At 43.1% G+C, this 27,686-nt stretch overlaps 1 protein-coding gene across 1 annotated transcript in view; it reads left to right on the forward strand.

The window, feature by feature from the left end:
* Positions 1-27,365, forward strand: part of LOC105457579 — an 85,704-nt gene extending 58,339 nt beyond the window's left edge. The window contains exons 3-10 of the mRNA XM_011702322.1: positions 14,712-15,120; positions 16,611-16,927; positions 17,697-18,159; positions 18,302-18,481; positions 18,563-18,704; positions 18,770-18,900; positions 18,984-19,051; positions 19,150-27,365. Coding sequence (XP_011700624.1) covers positions 14,712-15,120; positions 16,611-16,927; positions 17,697-18,159; positions 18,302-18,481; positions 18,563-18,704; positions 18,770-18,900; positions 18,984-19,051; positions 19,150-19,327 — 1,888 coding nt within the window. The 3' untranslated portion in view covers positions 19,328-27,365. The remainder of the gene's footprint in view (positions 1-14,711; positions 15,121-16,610; positions 16,928-17,696; positions 18,160-18,301; positions 18,482-18,562; positions 18,705-18,769; positions 18,901-18,983; positions 19,052-19,149) is intronic.
* Positions 27,366-27,686: the final 321 nt, after the last annotated feature.

Here is a 27,686-nt window from a genome sequence, read left to right on the forward strand (position 1 = left end):
GTTCCGCGAGCGGCTTATGCAAATACACGGGCGTATGCAAATCGCCGCCGTGGACTTAATGCGTGCTTCACAGTCACGCGTATGCTAGCTCCTCGGCGCGCCGCCGGATTCTTCGTTCATTTTCATTTCTCGTTTTCGCAATTATCGATCGCAGTCACTGCTCGACAAGTGTCATCGATCTATCCATGAATATCCGTTCGCGTGTCGTTGCATCCCGCCGCAGGCGATGAGATATAAAAACATTGTGCTACATTGTCACATATTTTTTTTTTCTTTAAAGAAACCAAAGTTAATGAAATATCTAAGAAACTTGACTTTCTTAGAAAATTTGTTTAATTTACTTCGAGATTTAGCTAGTTTATTAAAGTATATCTCTTTTTTATTAACGTTCGAAATATAGTCGATAACTCTGAGAGATCTTAATAATCCTATAATAATTACGCACACGCGAAACATCGACGTGTCAGAATTTCATTTTTTTTTTTCTGTAATCGATTCGCTCCGCGACGCAACTATCACGCTGCAAAACAAGCCGCGCTTTGTGTCATCGCCGTATCATCTCGCGTCGCTCTCGTGTCACTCACGCTACTGCACCGCGATATTTTGTGTCATCGCTATCCTGCTGCATCGCCTCGTTTCTCCCGTGTTATTCCTACGTCACGCATCACGTCACGCATTGTTTAGTATCAATGCTGTGCCACTTCGCGATACTTCGCATGTCTCGCGTGTCACTTTATGTCGCTTTCGTGGCATCTCCTATTACATCGGCGTGATTTCCTGTCTCGTTACGTCCGTTCGCGCGATTCCTCTCCCGTTGTCGTCCCGCAAGATTCTCTCTCAAGTCGTTCCTTTTTTCCGTCGCCTTACATGTCATTCTCAGCGCCACTCACCTCATATCGTCATATACCGCATAAAGAAATAAAAAATATTAATCATTTTGTGAAAATAAAAAACTCTAGATAAAAATAATTTATAAAACATTGGCACTATATATGTTAAAAAATCGTATGTTAATTTTATAATTTATTCACGGAATCAAGTGTCGCTATTTTAATGTCAGCATTTTGTCAGGGAGAATAATCGCGTTTGACAAGTACAAGTTTGTGGCTCGCAAGATTATCCCGAGGAGCTTTTCGATCGCGTGAACATCCGCATTTTTCCCTCGTGATATTCCTGCGACTGAGAAAAAAATTCCCGAGCACGAGGATAGATATTTACCGAGCATAAATCTTACCCGGCAATTACATCGCTCGATCACGTGCTCCGAGCTACCTCTTTTTCTCTCCCTTTCTCTCCTCTTTTCCTCTTCTCCTCCCCCCTCCCCCCACCTCCTCGCGTCATTAATTGACCCGTACCTTGGCATCGCAATTTCCGAAGGACGTGAGCGCGAGCGATAATTATAGGAAAAAAGGTGAGGAAAGGGCGAGCGGCCGTCTCAAAGCGGAAGTGACCGTAACAGGACGGAAACGCCCTTGCGTTACGTCACGTAAACGAACATTGCGTCCGACGATCCGTGCACGCGTGCGCCGTGCCGCGTGTTCGTGTACGTGCGGCAATATGTCACTTGTTACAAGCTGCGTACAACGATACCGTGTACCTACTTCGTCTCTGAGCCCCAAGTACTTCCGCAAAGCGTGCTACATCGCGCTAACTCCGAATTGAATGCGCCCGCGATCCACCTTATCCGCATACACATTTGTCCACGTACTAACAACCGTTATTTAATCGCGTCTTTATGGAAATTTAAGGAAAATTAATCTCTCACTTTTTCCCTTATCTGTTTATGCATTCCTATATATCTCTTCACATTTTTCCGTCAGCTTCCATCTGTTTTTGTCTGTTCTCTCTTTTTCTTTCTCTCCCATTCTTTCTCCCTCTGTCTCCTGCATCGTATTCCAAGTCTCTTCTCTTCTCCCTTATCGCTTTTATGTCCCCTTTTAATTATCCTTTTCCTTTTACCTAATTGCTAGATTATTCACATATATCAAATTCTAAAATGATAACTGTAAATGGCTAGATCCTCTTCCTCCAACATTAAAAGTCTATAAATTTTATCAGTATTGAAAGTTGGAGTAATTATGGAAATTTTCATTATTTTGTAATTAATTCATACATGGCTGTGCGAATAACGTAGCTATTGAACTAATTTAGTACATTTAAGAATTTATTCTCACGTAATTTCTTTTTATTTCATTTTGTGCATTATGTGAAAGTGCGAGTGGCGCTTTACAAGCGCTTGGCAAATACATATGTACTTATAATTCAATATACTCCGAAATTACATTTTACGTGTTTCGCAGCGCGAAATTAATTATTTGCCGAGATTGTGTCAACATGGAGATTATCAAGCGACATTCTCGCATAAGTGAACGACCCACGTGCAAAGGCGCGCATTCTTGCACCCGAACCCACATTTTCAATGAGGCCGAGGTTGGGAGACGAGTTCGTTCGCCCGTCGTCGCACGCGTGTACTCTTCTCTACCTGAGCTGTGCGCGCATGCATACACAGTGACTCAACGCGAACCAGACTGTCGGTCGACGTGACGCGACGAAGTGGCAGGGGAGGGAAGGGAGCCAGCCATTCCATCCTATGGGATCTCCGGCAGGATAAACCGACCCTCCGGTCATCGCCATCCCTGTCGAGTAACTCCCCTTTCCCCGTCCCTCATGGCCTAAACCCATCGCTTTCTCTCTTTCGTTCCCCTCTCTCTCTCTCACCCCAATACGTATATGCATCGTGTAGAGACCCCTACAATTCGGTTTTCATTCCAGTCTTCTCCGTGCCGGGCCACGGGATAGATATAGCACACCACGCGGCGCGAGTCTACGCGAGCTCTCTGTTTTTCTCCCTCTTTTACGGCCACCCGGGCCCTCGTACTGCGTTTCGAACACGCTTCGATCATACACGACGGGGCGAGGTACTGCATTTTATATTACACGCGCCGTGCAAAGTTTTCCTCGGAAGTTATCCCATGCTGCACGAGCGAATCGTCGAAGCCCCCTTACTGCAGGCGGACGCGCAACACTGTCCTCTCACTGTAAACTAATTTCAACGTGATTGCTTCCTGGCCGATGTGCCCGGCCAGTCCGCACGTGCGATTGAATTGCGCCGGAAACTTGTGAATTTCGAAAGTGCTCAGTGATCGCCCAGTTGACAATTAAAACCAGTGGCGAAAGACGACCCTCGAATGTACGGCGTTAAAGTTTCTGGAATGACTCGCTTGATGTCGGGACAGAAATTCAGGGTCTCCTCGAGTAGCTTTCGATTTGGAAACTCGCGGCAATCGTTTACGACGCTCGTGAAATTCCGTGGTGCTCGAATATCGTTTTCCCGTGAACTTTTCCGCGTTTTCCACCCCGCGTTGATGGATGACGGGAGCCAGCTGTTTCCTAGAAGGGTGAGCCGTTTCGAAAGGTCGTCGCAAGCTATTTCATCGATCGATTGCACGCCATAAAGGGTGTACAAAGCCGAAGAGCTCGTCTCCTTCGAAACCGTCTGTGGTATGGTGCAAAAGTAAGCGTTTTCGTATTTTTTTATTTGGCCTGCGCGAGAACGATTGGCATTTTGAAATGTATGTCTTTTACCGGTATCTAAGATAGGTAAGATCAATTATATTTACTGACAGCGTATAAGCCATATGTGACGCGTGTCAATTGAATTTCTATTCTGTAATAACAATACCTACTGATCCTACGGAAAGAAATGTTTTGAAAAAAAAAAAACGTAAAATTTGAATTTCTTTTTTAAAATCGACGCCAAGGTATTGATATTTGTGTTTATCTGTGCGTGTATTCAAACAATTCCTACAAAAATAAATGGAAAAGCGAGGAAAAAGTTTCTTACTAAAATAATAGATAAACTCAGGACTCAAAACATAGGAAGAGAAAGTTAACGAAATACTTTGGTCATTGCTGTCTCGACACGATATAACACACGTTTTGTCGTCGTATCGATTATAATGGTCGACGAGCTGTTGTCTCGTCTACCTACCGGTTTACAATTTTGTACTACGCTGCCTGAACCGGTGAGGAATCGAAATGCTGCCATGCCGCGGTTTTTCCAGCTACCCTAAACCAATAAAGCCACCCCCTCCTTCGTGCTGGGTTTCGCCATTCGGTCTTAAGAGAGTGCAGCTGTTCCTTACTTGGTCCGACCTTTTTCTACTTCCACCAGCATTAGCTTCAAGAAAAACTTATCTTTTTTCCAGTAGTTTCTTCTGAATTTTGCCACGTTTCCTATAGAAAAAATACGTGAACATTGGCATTTTACCTGGAATCGCCAAACAGCTGTACTGTGAAAAGTAGCAAATTCTGTTGAAGTAACAATAGATTTTAGACAACGACGTTTACTGTAAGGAAAAAAGCTCATATTCGACATTGAATATTTCCATAATTAAACCTCAAATTGAAGTTCTACGAAAGGCAGTTGGAAATCGAAAGTGCAGTAAATATTCAAGTATAGAATACATGTAAATACGTGTTTGTATATTAGAAAAACAAAACTAAAAGTTATTTAGCACGAAATTTTCAGTAGCCGCTTACGTGAATAGCTTTGTGCCGCGAAATATCTCCAGAAAGGAGATCTTAGAAATAACTCGAAAGAAATTTTATCATAATTTTATCGCGAAATTATCGGCTTCCCACAGTTCAAAACTTAACGGCACGATGGAAATTGCATTCTCGTAACTTGATTTTTGTCGCACGATTACTGCAAAACTTCGTGTCGTCTGGTTTTCTCTTTTCTCGTCCTTTCCTGTTCTTTCCTTTTTTTTTTCCATATGAAAATTAATACCGTTTCTTGCGGTGAGAAAACACGTACCCGGTTTCGAGCTCCACTTTCAAGAGCAGCCAGGCGAGATTGCCGTTTCGGCGTTTAGAATATTCGGGGATCTCTCGGGGACTAATATCTACGATCTTCCGGGTCCCGACCTCGGTGTAATTTCGAATTCGAAATGCGTACAGGCCGCCGGAGGACGACGTGCCCCGGCGGCGGTCGCGTTTTATCTTCCTCGAAATTGTTAACGAAATTACACGTCAAACATTATTTCATGTAATCCAGTTGGGATTCTTTTCTGTGAATCCCGCATGAAATATTTCTCTGGACAGCTGCACAAAACACAGTTAAGAAAAAAAATATATAAATATACGAGTTTCCCTGCTATGATAAAAGCATCGACGTAATTGCCTCGCCCGCATCCTGAATTAATTATTCTTTGATGTTTATCCTCATATCATAGATTAATTATTTCTCTTTTAATTATTGCGATAAGGATGTACGTGTCGTATGTACGTGTATAGTAATATCGCATAATTCAAATATGCAAATTTCAGAAGTCGACAGATTACATACGCGTAATGGGTATGATATAGATCTTAACTGCATATAAAATTATAAAATTGGAGCTCATACTTCATGTCTACCAGCAAACATTTATTATAAATATGTATTAGGTTGATCTATCGCGTTTTTGTAAATTATTTTACAAATTGCAAGGTGCTTGGTCCAACGACAATTTTCCCGATGCGAGGAAGTTCTGAATTATAAAATGTGTGCACACAATTTTATTTTTTTTTAAGTATACAGTCCGTTATGTGTAATCGTATAGAAGTACGTAATGTATGTCCCTCCTTTATCTCACTTTCTCACCTGTGACCGTGGCAAAGTGGCCAAGTGCAGGCCGCCGGCAAGGTTTCTTTTCGATAATGAACTTGCGCGGAAGTTTCGTAGCTTCGACAAGGACGAGAGGCTCGAAGGGAGGGCAGAGAAGTCCGACCATTTCGGAGTAACGAAATCGAGAGGGAAAAAGAAAGACACTCTCCTCCCACATTCTGTTCTTTTGTGTCCCTCCCCCCCCCCCTTCCCCGTCTTTCTCCTCGTTTCTTCGCGCCAGTGCGTCGAGTTCGAGACAAGGTTAGTGTGCCGTACCGGAGCGCACTGCGGGATTTGGCAGGCCGTGAGGGAGGCGATCAGAGGGAAGAGAGATAAAGCCCGAACAGGACAAAAATAAACGAAACGTGCAGCACGAAACGACAAGCGCCTCACGAAGGAGGATCGTATTCGAAATTGGCTCTGCAGCCCGATTTTTCATCCAATCGGCACGTTTCGACGCCGGATTGATTCCAGAATCCGATAACCGTCTGTCTAGCCAGTGATGCGTTACTTCGACGCCCTCCCCTTCTCCCCGGATGTATTCTTACTTTTTAAATGTAACCAATGAAGCGAATGTAAGCGAAACTGAAATAATTCTTGTATCTAATTTCGAACTAAATTTAGATATTAAAAAAAATGCATTTTTTTTAATTTTTAATATTCCGAGAAACGCCTCACGATATTGCGTACCGATTGAAGTAAAGGCATACTTTTCTAAACCGCAAATTTTTACCGTGCAATGACGAGGGTAGCTTCACTTCGGTAAACTGCTACATTACGCGTTCGCGTGGCATTAATTATGAACAGTATGTGTTTCACGAAGGCCCGAGGGAACTTGCGAGGTCAATTTTCAAGCGAACGAAGTTATTCTTCTTTTTCCCGGGGGAGAGAGCGAGAATAACTTCTACCTCAACCTCGACGAAAGGGGTAGATTTCCTTCGTTTTCTCTCGACGCGCACCTGCGTACTTTTTCCTTCTCTCTCTCTCTCTCTCTCTCTCTCTCTCTCTCTGCATTTTACACCGTGAAAGATCGTTGTATCGTATTGGTGGATAGGATGAAAAAACACAGCTGGTTTATAAATAACGGGGATACATATAATAATGGTCGAAGTATAATTAACGCGATGAATACTTAATCGTGGCGCACGTATTTTCTTAAAATATCACACATGTTGCTTTTTTGCACGAAATCGAGTGTGCAAATCGCGACTGCCTGCCGGCTATCCAGCCCGTAATATAAATATTTATAATTTATAATATTTATAGCCAACGTCGCGCTGTTTATCTTCGCTTGTTTTACGCCATCAACCAATGCGTGACAAATATGTAATTAGAATTGATTACTCGTGATGAATATAGAGACACCTTTCTAATAATCGATCAACGATCGGAGAGTCATGTCGGAACGTATGGCAACGTGTATAGATTTAGTTTAACGTAACAAGAAATCACGAATGCAATATTCAATTACGAATCGAATGATTTCAGGAAAATTCATCTGAGTTTCTTTTTCAGATTTATTTATTGTCCCAAATGCATCATCTTTGCATTCTTCGTTTGTTTTTCTTTTTTTTTCGCCGACGCATTTGCACGGCTCTCGCATACATTTTCGCACGTCTGCAGCACGTCTGCGCAACGATTGTAGAACTTTCCCGGTCTTTTCGTTATTATTACTTTACACATACACACACGTGCCCGCGCGTGCGAGTTAATACCGGCAATCTTTCCCCCTTCGAGAGCGTGCCGTGCCTCTCTTCGCGTCCGGCGTTCCTGAAATATTTACGACTTACGTTCCAAAGTATCGAGATCGCGTTTTATGGAGTAGTAACCGCGGCGAGTAGTGCGCGCGATAACTTGCGAGTCTATCGTGGGACCATCATCCCCCGCTAAATTGCACGACGGTCTTTGCGAAACTTTACTTTATCTCTCGTGACAGCGGCACGGTGACTTTGTCGCACCGCGGCAAACATAACTTTTGCCACGAAGATTCGTTATACGCTTGCTTCGTTGAAGCTTCGTGTAAATACGACGACCGTCGCATATAAGTGCAACATATGCGACGCTTCGACGAATGCAATCTGCATGTTTTTGAGCTCCGAGAGAACGCAAAGGAGGCCAAACCTCAGACACGGTGCGTGTGTATAAATAATATTACGTAATTACGTATCTAATACACCCGTGTAGCTCGCTGCAAAAATTCCTTTATAAAAGATCTTTCGCAATGTATCCATAGTGCTTTCATAACGCACACATAAAACATTCTCTTGATACACGCTTCACACGATGGCCGTAATTTCTCTTCGGTTTGCCATTCGGTTCTTTATGAATACCGCGCAGAATTGATTAATAACTCTCTCTTTCTCTCTCTCTCTCTCTCTCTCTCTCTCTCTCTTTCTATGGAAATAATGAATCTGATGAATAACTGGAAAATTTGTTCGCGTAAACTTAGCCAATTCGCCGATCTGATTTCTGGGCGGAAAAATGATGAGAGAGAAATAAATATCGATGTTTTCCGAGACGAGGATATAGGAGACGGCAGAGAGGAACCAATAAAAAGGATAAACGAAGGAAAAGAGGAGTCGATGATAGGTACGGCGATTAAACGATTTAAACGAGAAGCTCCTCGAGGTCATTTCGACACCCCCGCCCGCCCTCTCATCCGCCCTCTCGCCCGCCCACTCGTCTCTCTGTTTTTCTCTCTCTCACCCCTTTCCAAGGATATTCAAATCGGATCTTAACGACGTCCGATCACGCGATGGTCTCCCGCTCGCTCGCTCGCTCGCTCGCGAAACTCCGGAAACTCCACCCACACGAATTCCAACACGAGGCTCCGCGAAATAGTCGCGAGATCGCCATCCGAATCCGAATTCCGCGATGGAAATTGGAAGCGGCGCGCGGCGGGATGTAGTCGCACTCAGGGAGAACAGGAAGTCCCAAAAGTGCAACGATGCATTTGCAACTCCCCGGGGCGTCTGCAACTTTATGCTCTATCGCTCCGTGGCGTGGCGACCTGAATAAAATTCCCTAAAATTGCGACGATTCAAATTTGATTAGCGGCAAATTAAGCCGCGGATTGTGATCTTGCTTAATTCAGGTGAATTAAAGCCGAACTGTTTGAATCAATTTGCCAAATTGAATGGGGATTGAGCCGCGGAGCGGTTCTATACAAGCGGGTCGCAGTGGATTAACACCTGCGACTCGGGACGTATTCATTCCGTGGAGACATCCGTAAGAGAAGACGCGAAATCGCGTGGGCACGTAGACCTCTTCTAAGAAAACGTGTCTCTATCCGTTATAACAGGTTATAGGCCCGCGTACTTTGTGAGTCCATGAGTCTCTCGCGATGTACAGCGACCTCGGATATACACGGTGATCCGAGGGTAAGTTTTCGCTTCGAACGCGCATTCTCGTATCTCTCTCCTCTTCTTCCCCCTCCCTCTCTCTCTCTTTATTTCTATCTCTGTCGTTGCATCTACGTTGCGCAGCTCTGTTAATCGATTTAAACGCGATGTGATTAGCAGTGACAATCAAATTTCTACATTACTTGTATAATGTGTATTATCCTTCTAAATGTGGCCTAAACGAAATAAAGACATCGACGTGACAACAATCATGAAATAACACGTGTAACAAGAAAGTATAAAGAATTGGAAAATTCCGCTAAATAGATATAAAATTAATCAACTATAAGCTACCTTTGATCAGATAATTTTTTTTGCTTAATTTGATTTCTTTGATCTTCAATTGTAAAGCTATCGACGTCTCGTTAGCGTTCTCTTTGTATCTCTAATTTGAGGAAATGCGACACCCCGCATATACGCCCACTGCGCTTCTCGTCGTTCGTACGATATACGTGTATGCGTGGGCGTGCGCATATGTATACGTGCGTTACGTGCCAACCGGCGTGCGATCGACGTAACGGTTATTCGCCGAAAGTGAGTCTTCCGTGTCTTCCGAGTTACTGTCTCTTTCTTCCAACAACGCCTCCGCCGATTCTCCTCGAGCGTGTCGCGTGAGAATTTACTTCGTATTCGCCGATTCTTTTGGGATTAACATTCACGTAAAATGAAGGGATTTCATATAAAAAAAAAATGAAATGATGAATCACCAATACGTTGGCGGTATCCAAAAGGAATATAAAAAAATTCTGAATTGGTGGTATTTGAAAGAAGCACGAAAGATTTTTTCCTCATACTCTTTTCATAAGTATTATTATTTAGAGACGTATTTAGAATCTTTCATAAAACGTTTCCATTGTCGATACCGTCGCTTTTATGTCGAGTCCTCGACTTTTTATTTCAAATTTACGCTTTCGCCGTGTTTTTTTTTCAATGTCGCCGATAAAAGAGTTCGCTTCCGTATTATGGAAAAATTTTTAACAATAAAGTTACATGATAGAGGTCTGCCTCGAACAACGAGGAATGTCTGAAAGATGAAAAAAGTGAGAGCTAACTCATACAAAAAGAGATTATCATTAAATTAAGTGCCAGTGACATGGAGACATTCTCTGTACGGAGGTTGAGAGATTTTACCACAAGATTTTATTGTGGCACTATACGACCTCTCTTTCAAACGAAAACCTATATGTTCCCGTTTGCCTTCCCCTGCACTCACGCATTAAACGTGCGCGGGGAAAGGCGAAGGGCCGCGAGATGAAAGGGCAGCTCTCCGTGGAGAAGCGGGGTAGCGAAAGTCGTATTCGATCCGAAGGGACTGCCAATCAGTCATCTTCCGCCCGAGGGTGATTTTGTTCACTCGTTCAGACTGGAGGGAGGGAGGGGGGCGGGTGTCAAGGGTCAGCGATATATATATTGGACCAAGTCCCGCGACCTATTGTCACCGAGAAAAGGGAGGAAAGACGAAGCAATGAGAAAAGGATCCAAGTTCGAAGTCTCGAATTTCAACGTGCTCGCGTACGGATTTCTTTCTGGAGGGATAAAGACGAGGGAAAGATTTACCTTTCGTCCTCGAGGGTATAACAACTACTTCTCGACGGAACGACAATTATCTCACTGATTGTAGCGCCGAAAATACCGTCTTAGTAGATCTTAAGCATAATGGAAACTATAAGGGAACTAATGAGAACTATAACGAAAACTTTATCAATTTCAAGCTCCAACAGCTCCGCACGATAATTTAAACTTTATACCCATCTAAATACGAGCTGCGAATCAGTTAATAATATTCGGGCGACAAAAGACGAGCTGATACGTCAATAATGTGTTCAATTACAAAATCCTTCTTTTGGCACTAGAGAGGAGAGTGAAAGAGAGATAATATATAATTCCACGGATAAATCCTTCATATTTAAAACGAAGGTTACACAACTTGTATTTTAAAGCTTGTAATCGAGAAAATACATTATAATAATCAGATAAAATCACAAAGGATTATTTATAGCCGCGAACGACTATGCGAATGATAATATCAAAACAATATTATACGCAGCGTCGCGCGCTACATTACGTGGCGCACGTGCAAAGTGTGTCACCTGCCGATGTATCTGCATTCGACGGTGAACTGCACTTCATTCATCTCGCGCGTGACTCCACGGATTCCAACAGCTTTCTCACGCATGTGAGCGCGCACAAAACAAGACACACCGGCGACGGCGCCGATTGCACGTGTGACTATTTTCGCCGCCGCGCCGCCGAGCGTCCGCCACTTTTTTTTTAAGCGTTATGCAGCTTGAGTCACGTTAATTCGCTAACTCGTACGTACGCGGCCGCGCCGGACACATCGAGCGGCGCTAATACATTATGTAAAGCCTCGAGACGATTACCGGTTGAAGTCTAATTATGTATGGCACGGCGAAACGTTTTGTTTGAGGCCGTTGTACTTACGCTTCGAATGCCGTCGTAGTTAAATGCCTGCTATCCCGGCAGACTTTTCTCGACGTAAACGATATAGCACTGGAAATCTTATTAATTTAGCGGCAACGATAAATTAATAAGTTAAATTAAACCGATAAATAAAGCCTGAGTAAATCTTTTTAAATACGAAAGAATTATTGTATTATCTATTATCTCTTTAATATATATTTTTTAATATACTTTGTATAGGAAGAAAAGTTTCTACATTTATATTTATCCTACATATAAAACGATTTTTACGATAAAGATAATTATACAAAATCGGCGATGTGGACACAAAATTAAATAACCGATTATAAAACTTTTTATTATTACCTAGATATTTTCATGATAAATGGCGAATGGTCGCTTTACGGGAATACGGAGGACTTTGCCTCGCTGAAATTTATCCAAGTTGAAATTTAGAAAGCTAATGAAAAAGGAGAAGAAAAGCCCTTTTACAGTTCTCTCGAAGTACTTTCAAACGGTCCATCCGTCCGTCCATTCAATTTCCTGCGAGTTATACCGGACCAAGATTGTCGCGCACCGAGAAACGATAGACAGGTCGACGTGCTGGTTTCTGTCCCCCCCCCCCCTCTTACCCGCTTGTCATCCCTTTCCAGCGATTTCCAGCGGAAAGGGATTCTTTGTTACCGTCGTTACGCGCGTGTACATCCGCATGACCACGGCCAAGGGCCAGTGAAATGGACGTAGGTCAGTTATGCGAAAGCCGCTGTGCCGCGCGCGATAAAATCGCGCGTCCGCCGACGCCGCACCGCAGTAAAATATCATTTATTCCCGTAATTATCGCGCGCGCGCGCGCGCGCGCGCGTGTTATGCAATTAACATGGGGATGTATAATGCATGAGCGTCTCTGCATCAATGCCGATGGCCGTCTGGATTTTCGCACGCGGCGCATACGAGGCGAGTATATCCGATAAAGGCGTAACGCGCGGGCTGCTTCACGAAATCAGTTTCGCATGTGTACACGCAGATACATATCCCTCGCATCTGAAAACGAAACGCGCTCGTTGCCGTTATAATTATATTCTTTGTACTGGGAAAATGTGCGATCTGACGTTTTTCCACCAGTGAATCACGTAGACAGCGAAAGCATGTTCCTTCAAAGGCCCATTAAAATCTAATTTCATTTTAATTATCTTTTCCCGGTGGGATGCTTATCTTTGGTGGTTGTATCATTAATGTTATATTTGCTACTCAAGGAAGTTTCCACGCATGAAAATTTTGACCTGAACGCCTTTTTTTTTTCAAAATTAGACTGAAAGAAACAGCACGTGAAAACAACACATGTTCTGTTTCTGCAGAGAACACACATTTGATACTATTAAGTATTGGGAGCATTTAGGGATCATCACAATTCCATTAACAGTTAATGAGGCTGTAGTTGTCCCCCCAAATGTGTTCCGGAATAAGAATTTTAATTTTACACGCACGTGTCAGCAAGCCTCTCGTTAGCTCGCATGCCGCTTTTAGTTTTTGTACGGGAAACCACGCAGTCGAGTTCAGTATGCGAGCGGTTTTCGGCAAGATGATTCAATAGGCGAGGAATGAAAGGCGCGAGTCGATAAACGACGTTTATGTCTCTCCGCCGCTCGCCAGCGGGGGAACCCACTAACAGACTTTTACGCACTACGCTACGCGCGTTGCGTAAAACGGCGCGCGCTATCGTAACGTGGAAAGGTCAGTGTCTCTTTCTCTCTCGGCGGGGACATCGTGATTCGCGGCGTGACGGACGTTGCCCGAAATATCTGCCAGGCGGAAAGTCTGGGAGAGGAAGATCGACGATCGCCGCCCGGCTTTATCCAGCAGGCGCGAGAGAACGGCGTCGGCGAATCGTCGTTTTTTTCCTCGTTTTCGGCCACTTTATAGCCGACCGGATAATTTACGGCTACTGATACGCGACGAAACGACCGCGTACGCGGACTTTTTGCGCGAGACGAGGCTGGCCCGTTCGCGAACGCGAGAAAAGATGCGTGCTCGACGGTTTTTAACATGCTTTTTTTTTTTTTTTTGAGAAGTTACAATAATGCGGAAAATTACGGGACAAAACGTCATTGTTTGCGTGTTTTATTTTGTGTTTTTACAATCGTGTTTGGCGGCAAACGCGGACGTCTGATCTTTGTTTTGCACTTACGTTCAATGGATTCGACGTAGTAAACATAAGCTTAGTAAGTCGAAGAATTGGAATGTTTGGAGAATACGAGTCTTTACCAACACACAAAGTAATTCTGTCTTGATTCGAAGCGTTATCGTTTCTAACAGTATATTATAGTGCGTGTCTTCCACACGTCTCTTGTTTGTAAATTATCAAAACAGGTCGTTGAGCCGCGAGGTGGAATCTCCCAAATGGCGACGACGGGGCCAGGCCGATTGGCAATGTCTGGGCCTGTAATTAGGTTTGCGTTGGTGGTAACGTCATTACTCGGTAAGCTTGCAATTTCCTCGTGGCCGCCGCTGCCGCCGCCGCCATCGTCGCTGCTTGTCGTCTCCAACCGGTTCCCTTCGTGGCGCTCCGCGGTCGCCACGAAAGCTGTTTGCTTCTGGACCGAGAGCGATCGACCGACCACCGGACTCGTCCCGCTCGGACCCAGAGGGGAAAAAAAGGGTGTATGACGAGGGGCGACGAGTGATGTGTGTGTATGTGTGTGTATGTGTGGATGAGCCATTCTCATTCGGATAAATTGTACCACCGTTTCGTAACGGGGTGTTGCGCGAGACGACGTACACGGAATTTCTGCCGACATAATGATCAGGAGCTTAAATACAACCGTAACGAGATACCTTGCGTTCTGCTGCATTAAACGCAGTAGGTGGTGTAGCGTCCAGAGAATTTTTGCCGCATTATCGAATCGTATAAACGTAACGAGATTTTGTTACAAATTGTCGATAATTGGGAAATATTTAATTCCCGAGAGTAGATGTAAGAGATATGTAAAGATAAAATTATATGCAGACTGTCCTTATTATTGTATGTTATAAAAGGTATCTTGGTATCGCTAGATATTAATCAAGTAATTCGCCGTTACAATCAATGCGCGACAGAAACACATCTTATTTTAATAACAACAAGATTATTATTCGGGCGAATTTCTTCGAAGGAAACTTCGATACGCGAATTTTGCGAGCGCGCTTCTCCTCCAAGAATTTTCTATTACAATACACTAAACTATCTTCTTTACATATTACAGTGGCGTCGCTGTGTCTTGCGGAGAATGCAGCAGCAGCGGCACCAGCGATATCACAGAACCGGGCTCGCCGTGCAGCACCAGCAGCGACGAAGGGGTAGCTGCGTTACGCGGCACGTCCGCCAGTCCGCTGCCGTCTCTGCCCAAGCTGGCGCCGTCATCGCAGCTCGGTACCAGGCCCCAGTGGCCCTGGACCCCGCCGTTGGCGGCGACCGCCTGCTCCACCACCGCGTACAAGAGGCTGAGGGGCGAACCCGAAGCTGGCGCCCTTCCGCGCTCCGGCGCTGCCGATCCCACCTCCAGGGGGGCCGTCAAGACGAACGGAAAGACCGCGGGCGGCCAACACCACCACGAGTCCCAGGGCAAGATCACGGAGTACTTTAAGACGCAGATTAAACCGCAACAACCGAAGGTTGGTCTCTCGAGATGGAATAATAAATGTGTCAAGAACTATAAGTATTTTATGTGAAAATAACTATAAAAGAGAGAGATTACATATATTGTGTTGGAGGGACCAAAATCCTTGGCCAGAGATTTTTTTGTGAAAGAGAATTCTCAATTACCATAGATGTCCAACTTACAATCTCTTTGTGTTTTGAAAAAAATATGAGTTCTTTAAGGACTTTTGAATAACTCACAGTCGGTATCTATAGTAGGTAGCCACTCTGAACACCGAAGGCATCGACAGATCTTGAATTCTAACAGAGCTGTATGAGATTCTAAAATATTTTAGAAACTTTGGTTTCAAACGCGCAAATGGATAGACGCTCGCTCTTCCTCTTATTCAAACTTCAGCAAAATTTTAATTTAAGGATTGTAGAAATGTTTAAAATTGATTATTGCAAAACTAGGCGGAATGTAACTTTCGTCATTTGTTTAGCGACGTTTGACTTGCGGTTCGTAGAAATCAATCAAAGGAAAAAGTAATATATAGTGAGAGAAAAATGCTTCCTCGATCAAAACCAATGTTGTAACGGAAGTGTTGAAGATATCGACCAGCCTTACATCGCGCGAACACTTCAGATACAAACTCATCTTATCGGCGAACACGCGTTTATCGGATATTGAATTAGCCTTTTTTTTTTAACAAGCCCGCGCGGTATAGGTCTTTTCCAATAGGCTGATATTAATTCGCGGAAACTGCTCTCGTCCTATCGATCGACAATTTAACATGGCACGTTCTCGATAATTCACATCGCACCGTATTTAATGCTAAATATGTCTCGTCTATTTATATTACGAGGGCAATATTAACATTAGGCAAAGCAAATCGCTGCTTACATCGCGATTACAAGAAACAAGATAAATTGTTCAAAGTAAATTTTTGCAATCCAGGGTTTCGCGATAACGGCTGAATTTCTTTTGCTCGATATACACAACTGTATCAATATTGTTCTTATCATGATTTAAACACAGTGATCTCGCTTTAATAGCAAAGAAACATTGTTCTTTCAATGTTATTAAGATATTTACCGAGAAATATAAATCTTTGAATAGTATTGTTACATTCGCGGAACGTAAGCTCACGCACACGGAAGAATCGCACTCGCGCTGTCGCGTTTCACTCACGCATTTCCGTGCGGAAATTAATGAACACGAGTTTATGAACGGAAAGGAACACTTTAATAATAAACAAAAAATGCATAAAAGTGACAGCTTCCAAATCTGCATAGCGTTTAACACCTGAATCTTAATCCCCGGGAAACTCATCTCTCGATTACTCCGGGCTAAATAACTCCCTACGTTATATTTAATATGGACATTCATAAAAAGGCCATTGTATTTTTATGTCTTTTGGAAAAAGTTAAATCACTCTCTCGTTAACTTCTATATAATACTATAGGACAGAATACCTGTGGTAAATAAATAATACTGAAATTTTCCTTATGTTTGTGCTGGTAGATAAAGAAAACGAACGAAATGGTGCTGGCAGCGAAGAATTCGTCGGAATTTCGGAGGCCACCTATGGTGCAGAGGAATAAAGGCGGCCTCGCTAAGTATTTAGGCACCGTGTCGTCCAACACAAATCGCAGTACCATAACCAACGAGCCCTGGGAAGTGAAAACGCTGACGTCGTCGTCGACGATTACGAAAAAGGTACCGCTGGTCGTCGTGCCGAGAGCCAACGGTAAGATAGACAAGAAGCTGCCGAAATCGCTGCCGAGCCTGCCAATCTCGAACGACGTACTGAAAAATCTGCCCAAGATCTCATCCCTTAGGTATAGTTATTCGATTCCGTATTCGCAATATGCTTTAACGCAATAATGCTTTATGTCCATTTCTATCAATGTGAATTTACTTTAATCTGTGGTCAGCTTTCTCCTATATTTTTTTAATTCTTAGAATTAGAAAAAGATAAAAAGTAAGTTAAACTTAAAATTAATCTACATTGGTAGAAATGGACATTATTTGATTAACTAGTCGATTAACTAATTGTAAGCATGGGTGTCCGCAAGGGGAGGCAAAAGGCATTCCTTCCCCCCTCCCCCCCCCCTGGAATCAGACGAGTACAAAAAACTTTAGAATTTGCTCTCTCATTTTTACTTTTCATTTTTTAAAATATGTTTATTAAATGTGAGAGAGCTAAAGTACAACACAGGTACACAACGTTCGGATATTTGCTTCTCGCGGTGGTACGTACTAAAAATTTGGATCATGCCCCTCTCTAAAAAAAATCCTGCGGACGTCCTTGATTATAAGTAAGTTGATTAAGATAATCGTTTGCTAAACGCATATTGAGAGTTTCCCATGCGACATGCGTGTCTAAAAAGGTGCCTTCAAAGACGTATTTCAGACTTCACTAAAATTCCTTTCTGATATCTCAAAAACGTCTCTTAAATCATCTCCAAGACTTTCCGTGTTTCTCGGATTTTGTTAATTAATTCCAAACATGTAATCTTCACATATAGTTAAAAAAGAAGTTGGAACATACTTGGTAAGTAGGGGCTCTTTTCTGATTAATAGACATTTTTTAAATTTTTAATACAGGTTAACTTCGGACGCGAGTATCAATTCGACCAAGAGCAGCACCTCGCCTGCAACTGCCACCCCGTCGCTAATAGGTGATCCGCTGGACTTCAAGGCGATCTTGGCGAAGCCGCACGTGAATGAGAACAACAATCTGACGAACAGCTGTGGAGGTATCCTGGGCGTATTAAGGTCGCAGAGCAGCCACGATTCCCCCATTTCGAGGTTATCTTCGCCGTCAAAAGAAGACAGTAAGGATGAGGATGGCCAGTCGGTGCCGATCGACGAAGACGATGTAGACGAGGAGGACTCTCGAGGTAGCGAATCGAAACCGTCGCCTATCCTCTCGGCACCCACCACCATCCGGTTCCCGGCACGAGCGCCCGAGAAGGATAGGTCGCAGGCCTCTGATAACGGAATCTGTCGCTGGGATAAGTGCGAGGCCAGCTTTGAATATGTGGGTGGCCTTTTGGAGCATCTACAGGTACACAGCAGATGATTTTTTTTTATCAGGAATCTTGTATCTTCGCAGACATTGTTTGTCGATCAATAAAAATCCTCGTATTTCTTACATGAAAAATTCAACTCGTCACTAATGTAAAATTTAATTTTTATATTCTTTACAGGCTGCGCACGTCAACACGCAAACCGGCGGCGACAATTTCGTCTGTCAATGGCAGGGATGTAAGGTGCAAGGTAGGACCTCGTGTTCCCGACGATGGCTAGAGAGACATGTACTGTCTCACGGCGGCAATAAACCTTTTCGGTGTATCGTCGACGGTTGCGGTTGTAGATTCAGTTCCCAGGTAACGCGCGTGTTTACGTCGCATACCACTGTTTTTGTGCTGGCAAAATATTTAGAAGCTAATCCTTTTACTTTTTTGCAGACCGCCCTTGAGAGGCACGTGAACGGTCACTTCAATCAGCCGGAAACAAGCAGCAGTAACGGGAGACGCAGTTGCGAGAACGGCGGCAAGCTCGTTAGGAGGAATGGCAAGAAGCTTAGATATAGGCGGCAACCTTGGTCTGGTGAGTGTTATTTCATCGCAATTCCATACTGCTTACAGATATACCTTTACGATATACCTTTACAGCGAGACTTTTTGATTACTTTGACTCGGGAGTAATGGAGGGTCTTCAGCACAGGCTACTGGATTTAGCGACATCGAGGACGCAGGGGCGACTAGCTGAAACGCCAGGAAACTCGATGACACTAACTAGTCAAGTAAGTTACAAGCGTAGGATTATCGCGTCGTGCAACGTCATAAAGTTCGCTGAGATTTAACTTCAATGAAATTTCTCTTCCAGATTTTAGCGAGGAGAGTCGAAACAGACGGAAAGACGAAGGTATTACTACGATGGTATCCCCAAGACATGTAAGTTTTCATGTAAAAATAAACTTTAATTTAATTGTCGCATAACGTCCGAAAGGCTGATGATTTATTCTTGTTGTCGCGTGTTTTTTTTTTTACAGAGAACCGGACGAATGGGTACTAGAATCCGAAGTACAAAGCACGAAGCACATAGATATTCGTAAAGCGGCCGCTAGTAACCCGGAACAAGTGAGTTTGGCTCTCTATCCCGCGATAAGCGGTAGCACGCCGCCGACGACGCAGGCGAAGCAGCGTCGGAAGCCAGTAAAGAATTCGTGATAATGCCGGCCGATCGGCCGAATACCAGAACTGACCTAACGAGCGCCGACATCTGTACCAGAGAAGAGGAGCACAGTGTTGCCGTTGACACGAGCACGACACGGTCTGTAAATGCTTCCTGGTCGGTGAAGACGAAGGTCGCAACGGTGCGACCTGAAACACCCAAACGTATCGGAAGAGACGAAGGCCGCTTTAGAAGATAACTAATCTAAAGATAAACGACCAATTCTTAAGAAATCGATTAAAAAATAAGAATCGCAACGTCGAAGGAAATCGCGCGAGAGATAAAGTCGGGATGAGTTCGAGTAGCAACGTAGTAGCGATAAGAACGAGGGAACACAACAAAGGCGGACGAACAAAGGGGAGAACGGGACGATTGCTCAGCAACATGAACATCTTCGTCGTTATTTATTGTCGGATACATCTACTAACGCGCTAGTTTTCTACGCGAATCCCTGCCACATCTCGCATATTTCGACGCTTCGTCGGCTTCGGAAGCGCTAAGTCTGGGCCTCGAAAGTGCCTCACCGTGGATACATTTTGTTCCGTCTTCTACCGCTGATCAAGATCCCAGGGACAGGCGTGAAGGAAACGGTAGTGACGATAGATAGAGACAAAACGAGAGAGAGAAAAAAGAAAGCAGTAAAGAGGAGCTTTTGCGTAATTTGGTTTTGCCAAAGGAAACAGAGGGAGTGCACAGACAAATTTATTTAAGCGGTAGTTAACAATTTATAAGGAGATAATCACTCTGGTGGCCTTAGGATTCAATTAATATCTAACAACGGCCCCTTGGCACTTCCGGGAACTGATAGTATCTTTGCGATCTCCGACGATGTCGAGAGAGAGAGAGAGAGAGAGGAAAAGGAGATGCGACTACCTCGATTTACAACTCGGTAGAAACTCGCGTCAGCTGTCGTCACACGATGACACGAAGAGAATCGAGAGGAAGAAGATGGAGGAAGATCGTGGACAGCGCGAAGCGGACGCAGAAGACTGTATCGGAACTGTATGAGGGATGAAAGAAAATCGGGGAAGGGGATTTTTTAGGCTGTTGGGTGAGAATGCAAGAGCACGAATGAAAGTATGTATGTGTGCGCGAGAGGCTGAGTGATAAATGCTCCGAATTCGCCGTTATTTCCCTAAATGGGGTTGACAGTCTCCCAGGCTGAAAAGCTCGGCATGAAGTTGAAAGATTGCGGCATAATCGGACGACACGTGTGGCAACGCGAGATTTCTGTCGAGATTTATTTCTCCGTTTCTTCATGTGAAACGGAGAGGCGATGTACAAAACAAAATTAAGGAAAAGAGAGTGATTCTCAAAGGCCCGAGGCATGCGCGAGCCAACTTTTGCAGACATCATCGAGCTTGCCTCGTTTCCGCGCCTCCCCGAGACGTGTTCGATTTCTCATGTACTTCATTATTCGCGTTATTTTTATCTTTCTGCTGAGTCTCGCGCAGCATGTTTGGCGTACACTCGTCGCAATTAAAGAGCGCAAAATTTAATCGAGTGCCAAGATGAGGAGAAACGGGAGTAGCTAAACATGCTGCGCGACCGCAACCGATGAGCTGTTACCCTCAAAAGGGGTAAATTACATAGGCTGTGTTACATTTCCCACGGGTTTGTTAAACAAAAAATGGGTTGCAAGGGAGTGAACAAAGAGCGCGACGTGTGCCGCGTCGTTGCCTCTACGATTCGCGCTTATGGCTTATCGCGGTCACAAAAAGAGAAATCAATTTTGCGATCCACGAAAGCTCTTCGCGGATGATCGCGGGGCAGCAACGCCGCGCGCGTCTGCATGCATAGCGAATAGAATTTCATATAAGTTAAGGCGCAGGAGAGGAATATGTGTGTATTGAACGACTGAGAATTGATCCGAGATATGAATGAGAGAAAGGGGTGGAATGGGTGAGTAGATAGCATGTTTGAATGAGGCATCGAGCGACTGAAAAAGAAATGGAGACCGTATGAGACACACTGACAGACAAAGACGGAACGTCATTACACACCAGCTAAGAAACACTGCCAATATAATTGTAATTAAGAGCTCTACGACATAATTAATCAATTAATTATTCTTACTATTATTATAAAGTATGATTGTAAGTGTATAACCGAATAGATCTCTAGCTGACGCGCGAGGATGCATGTAATAAGAAACGGCCGTTCCGACAATCGCGTCGTTGTCACGTTCGCTCCCTGGGACACGGATATTTTAATGAATGACAATTACTTTTTCTCAAACTGCCCGCGTGTAAAGGGGAGAAGGGTGGGGAGGGGGTGTTCCGTGCACGTGGCGTGCACGGCGCGTCGCGAACGCGAGGCCGCGAGTTGTAAATGTAAATACTTAGTTGAAATTATCCTAACGAAACGGCATATTACACGAACCCTGTACTCGCCAGCCGCGAGGCTTGCTAATCGTCGCCGCTTGAGGCAAGCCACTCGCGAGTACCGCGAAAGCTATCTAAAAAAAAAAAAAGGTATATCTCTCTGTATCCGTTGATTTTCGAAGCACAGCGTTCCCGCGAAGGGCGGCACGCATACGGCGGTGGATTATTTCCTTCCTTTTGAGGGAATCGAAAGAGATCGGCACCGGGTAATATAAACGCGTCACTGCCACAATCACGCACTGCCAGCCCCGTCGTTCTCTAACGACGCGCCTCTAACGTAGTATCTCTCTATTGTGCACGAGCATATATTCGTTCATATCGTGCTTCTAAGAAACTCGTCGTCGGCTCTTTTCTCTTTATACGTACATACATACATAACACATATACACACACGGCCTAGCCGCAGCCATCGTTCCCGGATTTGTATATCCTTCGAGTATATATCGTCGTTCCTAAGGAAAGATTCATTAACATGACATTTTGTAAATTTATTTGAAAATTATGACCTAAATTCAGTTTTTACGTTTGAATGACATCCGTGGACTTGGAACAATTAATTATTTTTCGCCCCCTGAAGGGTGTGTCAATCTAAATGGAGGATTAATTTATTTTTATCTTGAAAAGATTAATTACTTAATTTTATATAGTTTTCTTTAAGATCGGCGATATTCTCGTAGCGTTCATATATCGCGCACTGCCAAATTTCATCGAGCACGTGATCTAAGGCACTGCCAGTGAGACATACAGAACAGGACGAGTGTGAAAAGAGACATCGTAGGTTCTGCCGAGGAGTCCTACCCGCGTTTCGTATCGATCTGTGTTTCATCGGGACTCCTCAATGCCATACGATGTCTCGCGAGAAATCGTTATGCGTTCTTCGTGATCCCGCTTTCGGGCCGAAACACAATAAAATATAAAAATGATATTTAAAAAGCAAAGAAGTTGCTAGAGTAATGGTCAAGGTGTACAAATAACATAAAAATTCGGGATACGCACCTTAAAAAATATTTGAAAGGTAATGATATCTTTGTTACATATTTTAAGCGTTGTGTTACTTTCGATTTATTACTTTTGTATGCAATCCTTGCTTCTCTTCGATATCTTTATTTTATATTTCATTGTGTGTTCGAACATTCATCGTACGTTCATCGTCAAACTTTTTTTGTGGCGCGATTATCCCCTCCTTTCGATTGTTATTTCTATCTTTTCACCTTGCCGACTTGTCTGTCGCATGATCTCTGCTCATTGTAAGACGAATTGTCAGTCAAGATTGTATCGATTAGGCAAGGGACCAATCTTTTACGTGAAAACTCATCTGCCATTTCTGGCACAAATAATCGTTTCACGGAATATGTCTTTCTTTGCAACCGACCAATTAGAGCGATCGTATATCAAGACTTTTTAGTTAATACGCGAATATTTAATTTTAATTTATTAAAAAGGAAAAGAGCTGAGCAGAGGTTCCATTAGACATTACGTAATTTTTATTTTCTTTTTCATCATTTTCGTAATCTAAGCGCAAAGGTGAGACGATAGAAAGAATATTCGATTGAACTTGAATCGCGCTTGATCTCTTGGAATGGAAGAACCGCGACAAATGGTAAAAGAGTGAGAATGAGGAAGAGGAAAGCTCTCTTCGAAGGTCCTTCCAGTTTATATGATCTATTTTTTGCGATATAAAATTTAAATTCGAGCGGATCAGCAATACGCGAAAATCACGGAAAGATACGACAAAGGAAGTTTTGTGGTAATTTTTTTTTAGCTCGATACGATATATTAGCGATCTTGTTTACAATAAGTTTTTCGAGTTGCGAATATGTTTAGGTCGCTCATGTATAATTATGTAATTGGCGAATTTAATTTCGATTAAGTATTCTCTCGTTACTTCCCTGTTGTAACTAAAATCGCGGGTAAGAGTTATTACACCTGCGTTGCGTTCAATGTCGTCATTAGCCAAGAAAACGAACTGATTGCATTTAGCTAAAGGAATTTTTTGCGCTGTGGCATGACGGCCGCATGCTCGAATCGATGGCGAATCACAAATTCTCTGTAAACATGGATATTAAAAAATACACGTGGCCTAGCCACACATACACACGCGTAACTGTAGCGTCTTGTGTATTTATCATCGTTTGTACCATCGGCCTGCTGACAATTCTAAATTATCGTTGTAGAATCAATATCGAATTTTTTATAATAATAAAGAGACGGAAGGCTGAAAGAGAACTGGGGGAGGGAGGGGGGGACACGCGTATAAAAGCAGCGTAAAACGATTTGTATACGTCTTTCTAGTGCACGAAATCTGACCGGAAATCATCCCACTTCTATGATTTCTGGTGTTCTTTTTTTACACACGTTTCGTGCATTTTTAAAAATAGAATTGTGTAAATCAGTCCATGCGATGCAGCGCAATGCATTATTAAATAATATGGGCGTACGTTTAAGGAAAACGTTGTAAAGTGTTCTCTAAGTTAATTAGGTCTGTATTAGCGTGGAAAGAGAGAGCAAAAAATATAATGAAGCGAAATACGTGGACACTCATTCTTTTTTTCCTGTTGCGTTTTTTTTGGAAATAACTTTGTGGAACACATATATACGCATACACACACACACACATATACACCGTAGATTTACTTTTTTGATGCGTGTGAGAGAGAGAAAGAGAGAGAAAAGCATTAGCTGTAATTAATATAGGACAAAAATAATGGGTGCGAGAAAGAGAAAGAATGAAAGGAAAGAATGAAAGAGAAAAAGATGTGCGAGAGTAGCATGGAGAGGTACAGGAATTCTGTGGGCGTCGTATTTTTGCAAAAATTAGAAGAAGAAAGCACAAATGAATGAAATACGAAAGGAATTTTAACCTGTGAGATTCTCCTTATCTACTTAATCATGACTTAATCATATTTCATTGAATTAATTATCTAGTAGCGTGCAAAGTATCATTTTCAGAGAAAACAAATTTTATTTCTTCTTTTTCATAAAAATCCACGCGAAAAACTTAAGAAGCATTCAGAATGCTAATTGCATAAATTTTAAGTCAAAAAAAGACATAAACTTATTGCATTAATTTATCGGACGTATAGATCAGTACTTATCTTTGAGTAAATGAAGGCACACGCAACTGACACTTTCGCGTGGAATTTCCTGGAGTGTACTGGCAAAAACCGAGAGGGCAGATTTTTACGAGAGCGTACACAACTTGAGGATCTCACACGGCGTTGACGAAAGAAGGAAACTAGCGAGAGTTGCACACGTTACAAACGTGCGGGGGCTCGGCGCGGCTCTTCAGTTTTCGTCGGACTCGATCGTCACTGTACGTGGATGTAGCAGCGTGTCGATAGAAGTTACAAGGCTTGTAAATGTATAAAGGAAAAGCAGCAGCACACACACATACACACACCGGGAGAAACGGATATTATTTTCAGCGGGCGACGGCGGCGGGACGCGGAGATCGAGAGGCACATAATTTTTCGACCGGGTTTCTTTGCCGCGGCTCCGGGAGTTGTAAATAATTGTATGTGACGCGATATACAAAGGGCCCACCCCCGAGATATGTGCATATAAGTATAGCTTATTACAGATATAGTGTTTGCATTTATTATAAATTCTATGTAAAAGCGTGACGAGAGAGAGAGAGAGAGAGAAAGAGTTCAAGCGATCGCGACGGGGGCCGCCCAAATCCTACTTAGCGAAACGCCGTTAATTCGCGCAATCAGTATTAGAAGTACGTCTTTCTTCCTCAGTTCCAAAGAGTTCTGTAAATCGCCGCGTATTTTTGTTATTATTTAACTCGTCAATCTTATTCGATCGATTTGTTTTTTTTTTTTTTTTTTTTCTATAAATAGTGTACGATATAAACCGTATTATTACGATAGATATCTCTCCTTATTATACTTTGAATCCTCCGATACTAATCGCGGCCCCGCGAGATTGCTACGGTTAGAGAAGTGCTTGTACTTGTATAAAAGTAGGAAAAATATATTGCATAGTTTAAACTAATATGGTTTATAGCGTGTAGAAAGAAACTTGAAGTATATATACGCGCGGGACGACGAAAACTGACGAGCCCACCATAACATTTAGCTTCGTTATCTCGCGAGCCCCATAGATTCTTAAAAGGTAAAGGAGAAACGATATTTCTCGTGCTACGGATGAAGCGGCGAGGATCGGGCGCGACATTTTTCGATTATCTGAAATACCTATAATATCGGGCCGAATTTTGGGCCGAAACGATCTCACGAATTTCTCGTCGCTTCGCCGAGGTCGATGGTAGCGTTTCTCATATCCGACAAGACTCGACAAGACTCAAATTGCGTAGCGAAGAGGGAGCGAAAGAGAGCACGGTTGTTTCGCACTGCCAAATAATAATAAAGGAAAAGACAACTTGCGTTCATTGTGTGGATCGACCGATCGTTTAAAAGCACCGCCGGTGTTCATTAATCCACATAGTGGTTCTACAAGGAGGGGAAAAAAAGGGAAAATTTTTCGGATTAATAGCTAGGAGAGAAGCGAAACGCGGCATGCACGCGGGAGCTTTTCCCAAAGTCCGAGCGAATGAGAGACGAATAAGAGAGAGAATATCCGAGCGTCGAACAGTGCTTTGTCTTTTTTGGATATTTTCATGTACAAACGAATGACGGTTTATAGCTCAAGAACAGAACATTAAAGAGATAGATATTGTAAGAGAATAATAATAATTTCACGGTTGCGATATCGTATTCTTGTCTGTGTCTCTTCACTTACCATTCCCGAAAATGATTCCTAATCTTCAACCAAGTCGAATAATATTCATCTCGATGCTTTTATCTTCCGATCCAACAAGTCTTCAAAGTTTGCGATTTAATTGTCGTCTTTACGAATCGATAATTTTCTTGTAACTCAAATCTATAAATGAATACAAGATGCCAATTAAAAGTAAAATAATGTAAATACGGTACTTCAATATCGAAATGTGAAAAGCTATCCCGATTAATAAGTTTCAGAATTGCATAATGCTGGCAGTTGATTGCGGCGATACCTGGATGCTGTGCAGTATACATCAAGAATCATCTCTCTGTGCGCACATCTTCCGGAGTCAGGATGAAGGTGAAAATAAAGCCTCAGGCGAGTTAGTTGAACATGATTGATTATTATTCATCGTCGAAACATTGCACGTACTTTGCAATTTACAATATAATACCTATAATACAAAATACTAATAGTAATTGCTTGATAATAATATTAATGATAGTGATAACTGAAAATATGAAGATGGAGGGTAGGTGGAAGAGAATGAGCAGGGTAGCGAGATTAAACGTAGAAATGCTTAGACGATAATAAAGAGTTGGGTCCAAAAATTCAGTCGGTCGCAGTACGATTTCATTATCGAGCTACGGCTCTCGATGGCTCTTCTTGGCACTTGCCTACTCACATCAGAGCGTGGTGTACAGAGTGTCTCGAGAAATGCGTGTGCGAGAATATATAATCCCTTCTCGTTTTCTCCGTGAAATTTTCGTCCGATCCTTCCTTACCGAAAGCTTCATCGGGGAGATTAAATGGCCGATATGTAACAAATATTTGAAGTATCATCGAGCGAATCAAGCGTAAATGATACAAAAACCAATACATCGGCTGTTTTTCATTCGTCCGCATTCGTCTGCATTCGATCGGTCGCAATTTTACTACTTAACATCGAATATTAAAATTTTCCACGGGCAAATAAAATCTTTTTTTTTTCTTTTTTTTTCGATACACTCTATATCGTACACGCCGCGTTCCCCACGAGGCGCGAATTAATCGGTAACGGGAATTAAATCCCGGTGCGCGAGAGAGAGTTTTCCAGGAGGAATTAACTAATCCAGACAGAACCGTTAAAAATCGCGAAGTTTCACGTTGCGGCGCGTGTTTTACTTCTCCTCGCGTTAAGACCGCAATCACGCGAACCGGTGATTTTAACGGTATTCCCGCGACGTCCGAGACACCGCGTCTCTTT

This window comes from Wasmannia auropunctata, unplaced genomic scaffold, assembly GCF_000956235.1.
Source record: "Wasmannia auropunctata unplaced genomic scaffold, wasmannia.A_1.0 LD335207.1, whole genome shotgun sequence".
NCBI lineage: Eukaryota > Metazoa > Arthropoda > Insecta > Hymenoptera > Formicidae > Wasmannia > Wasmannia auropunctata.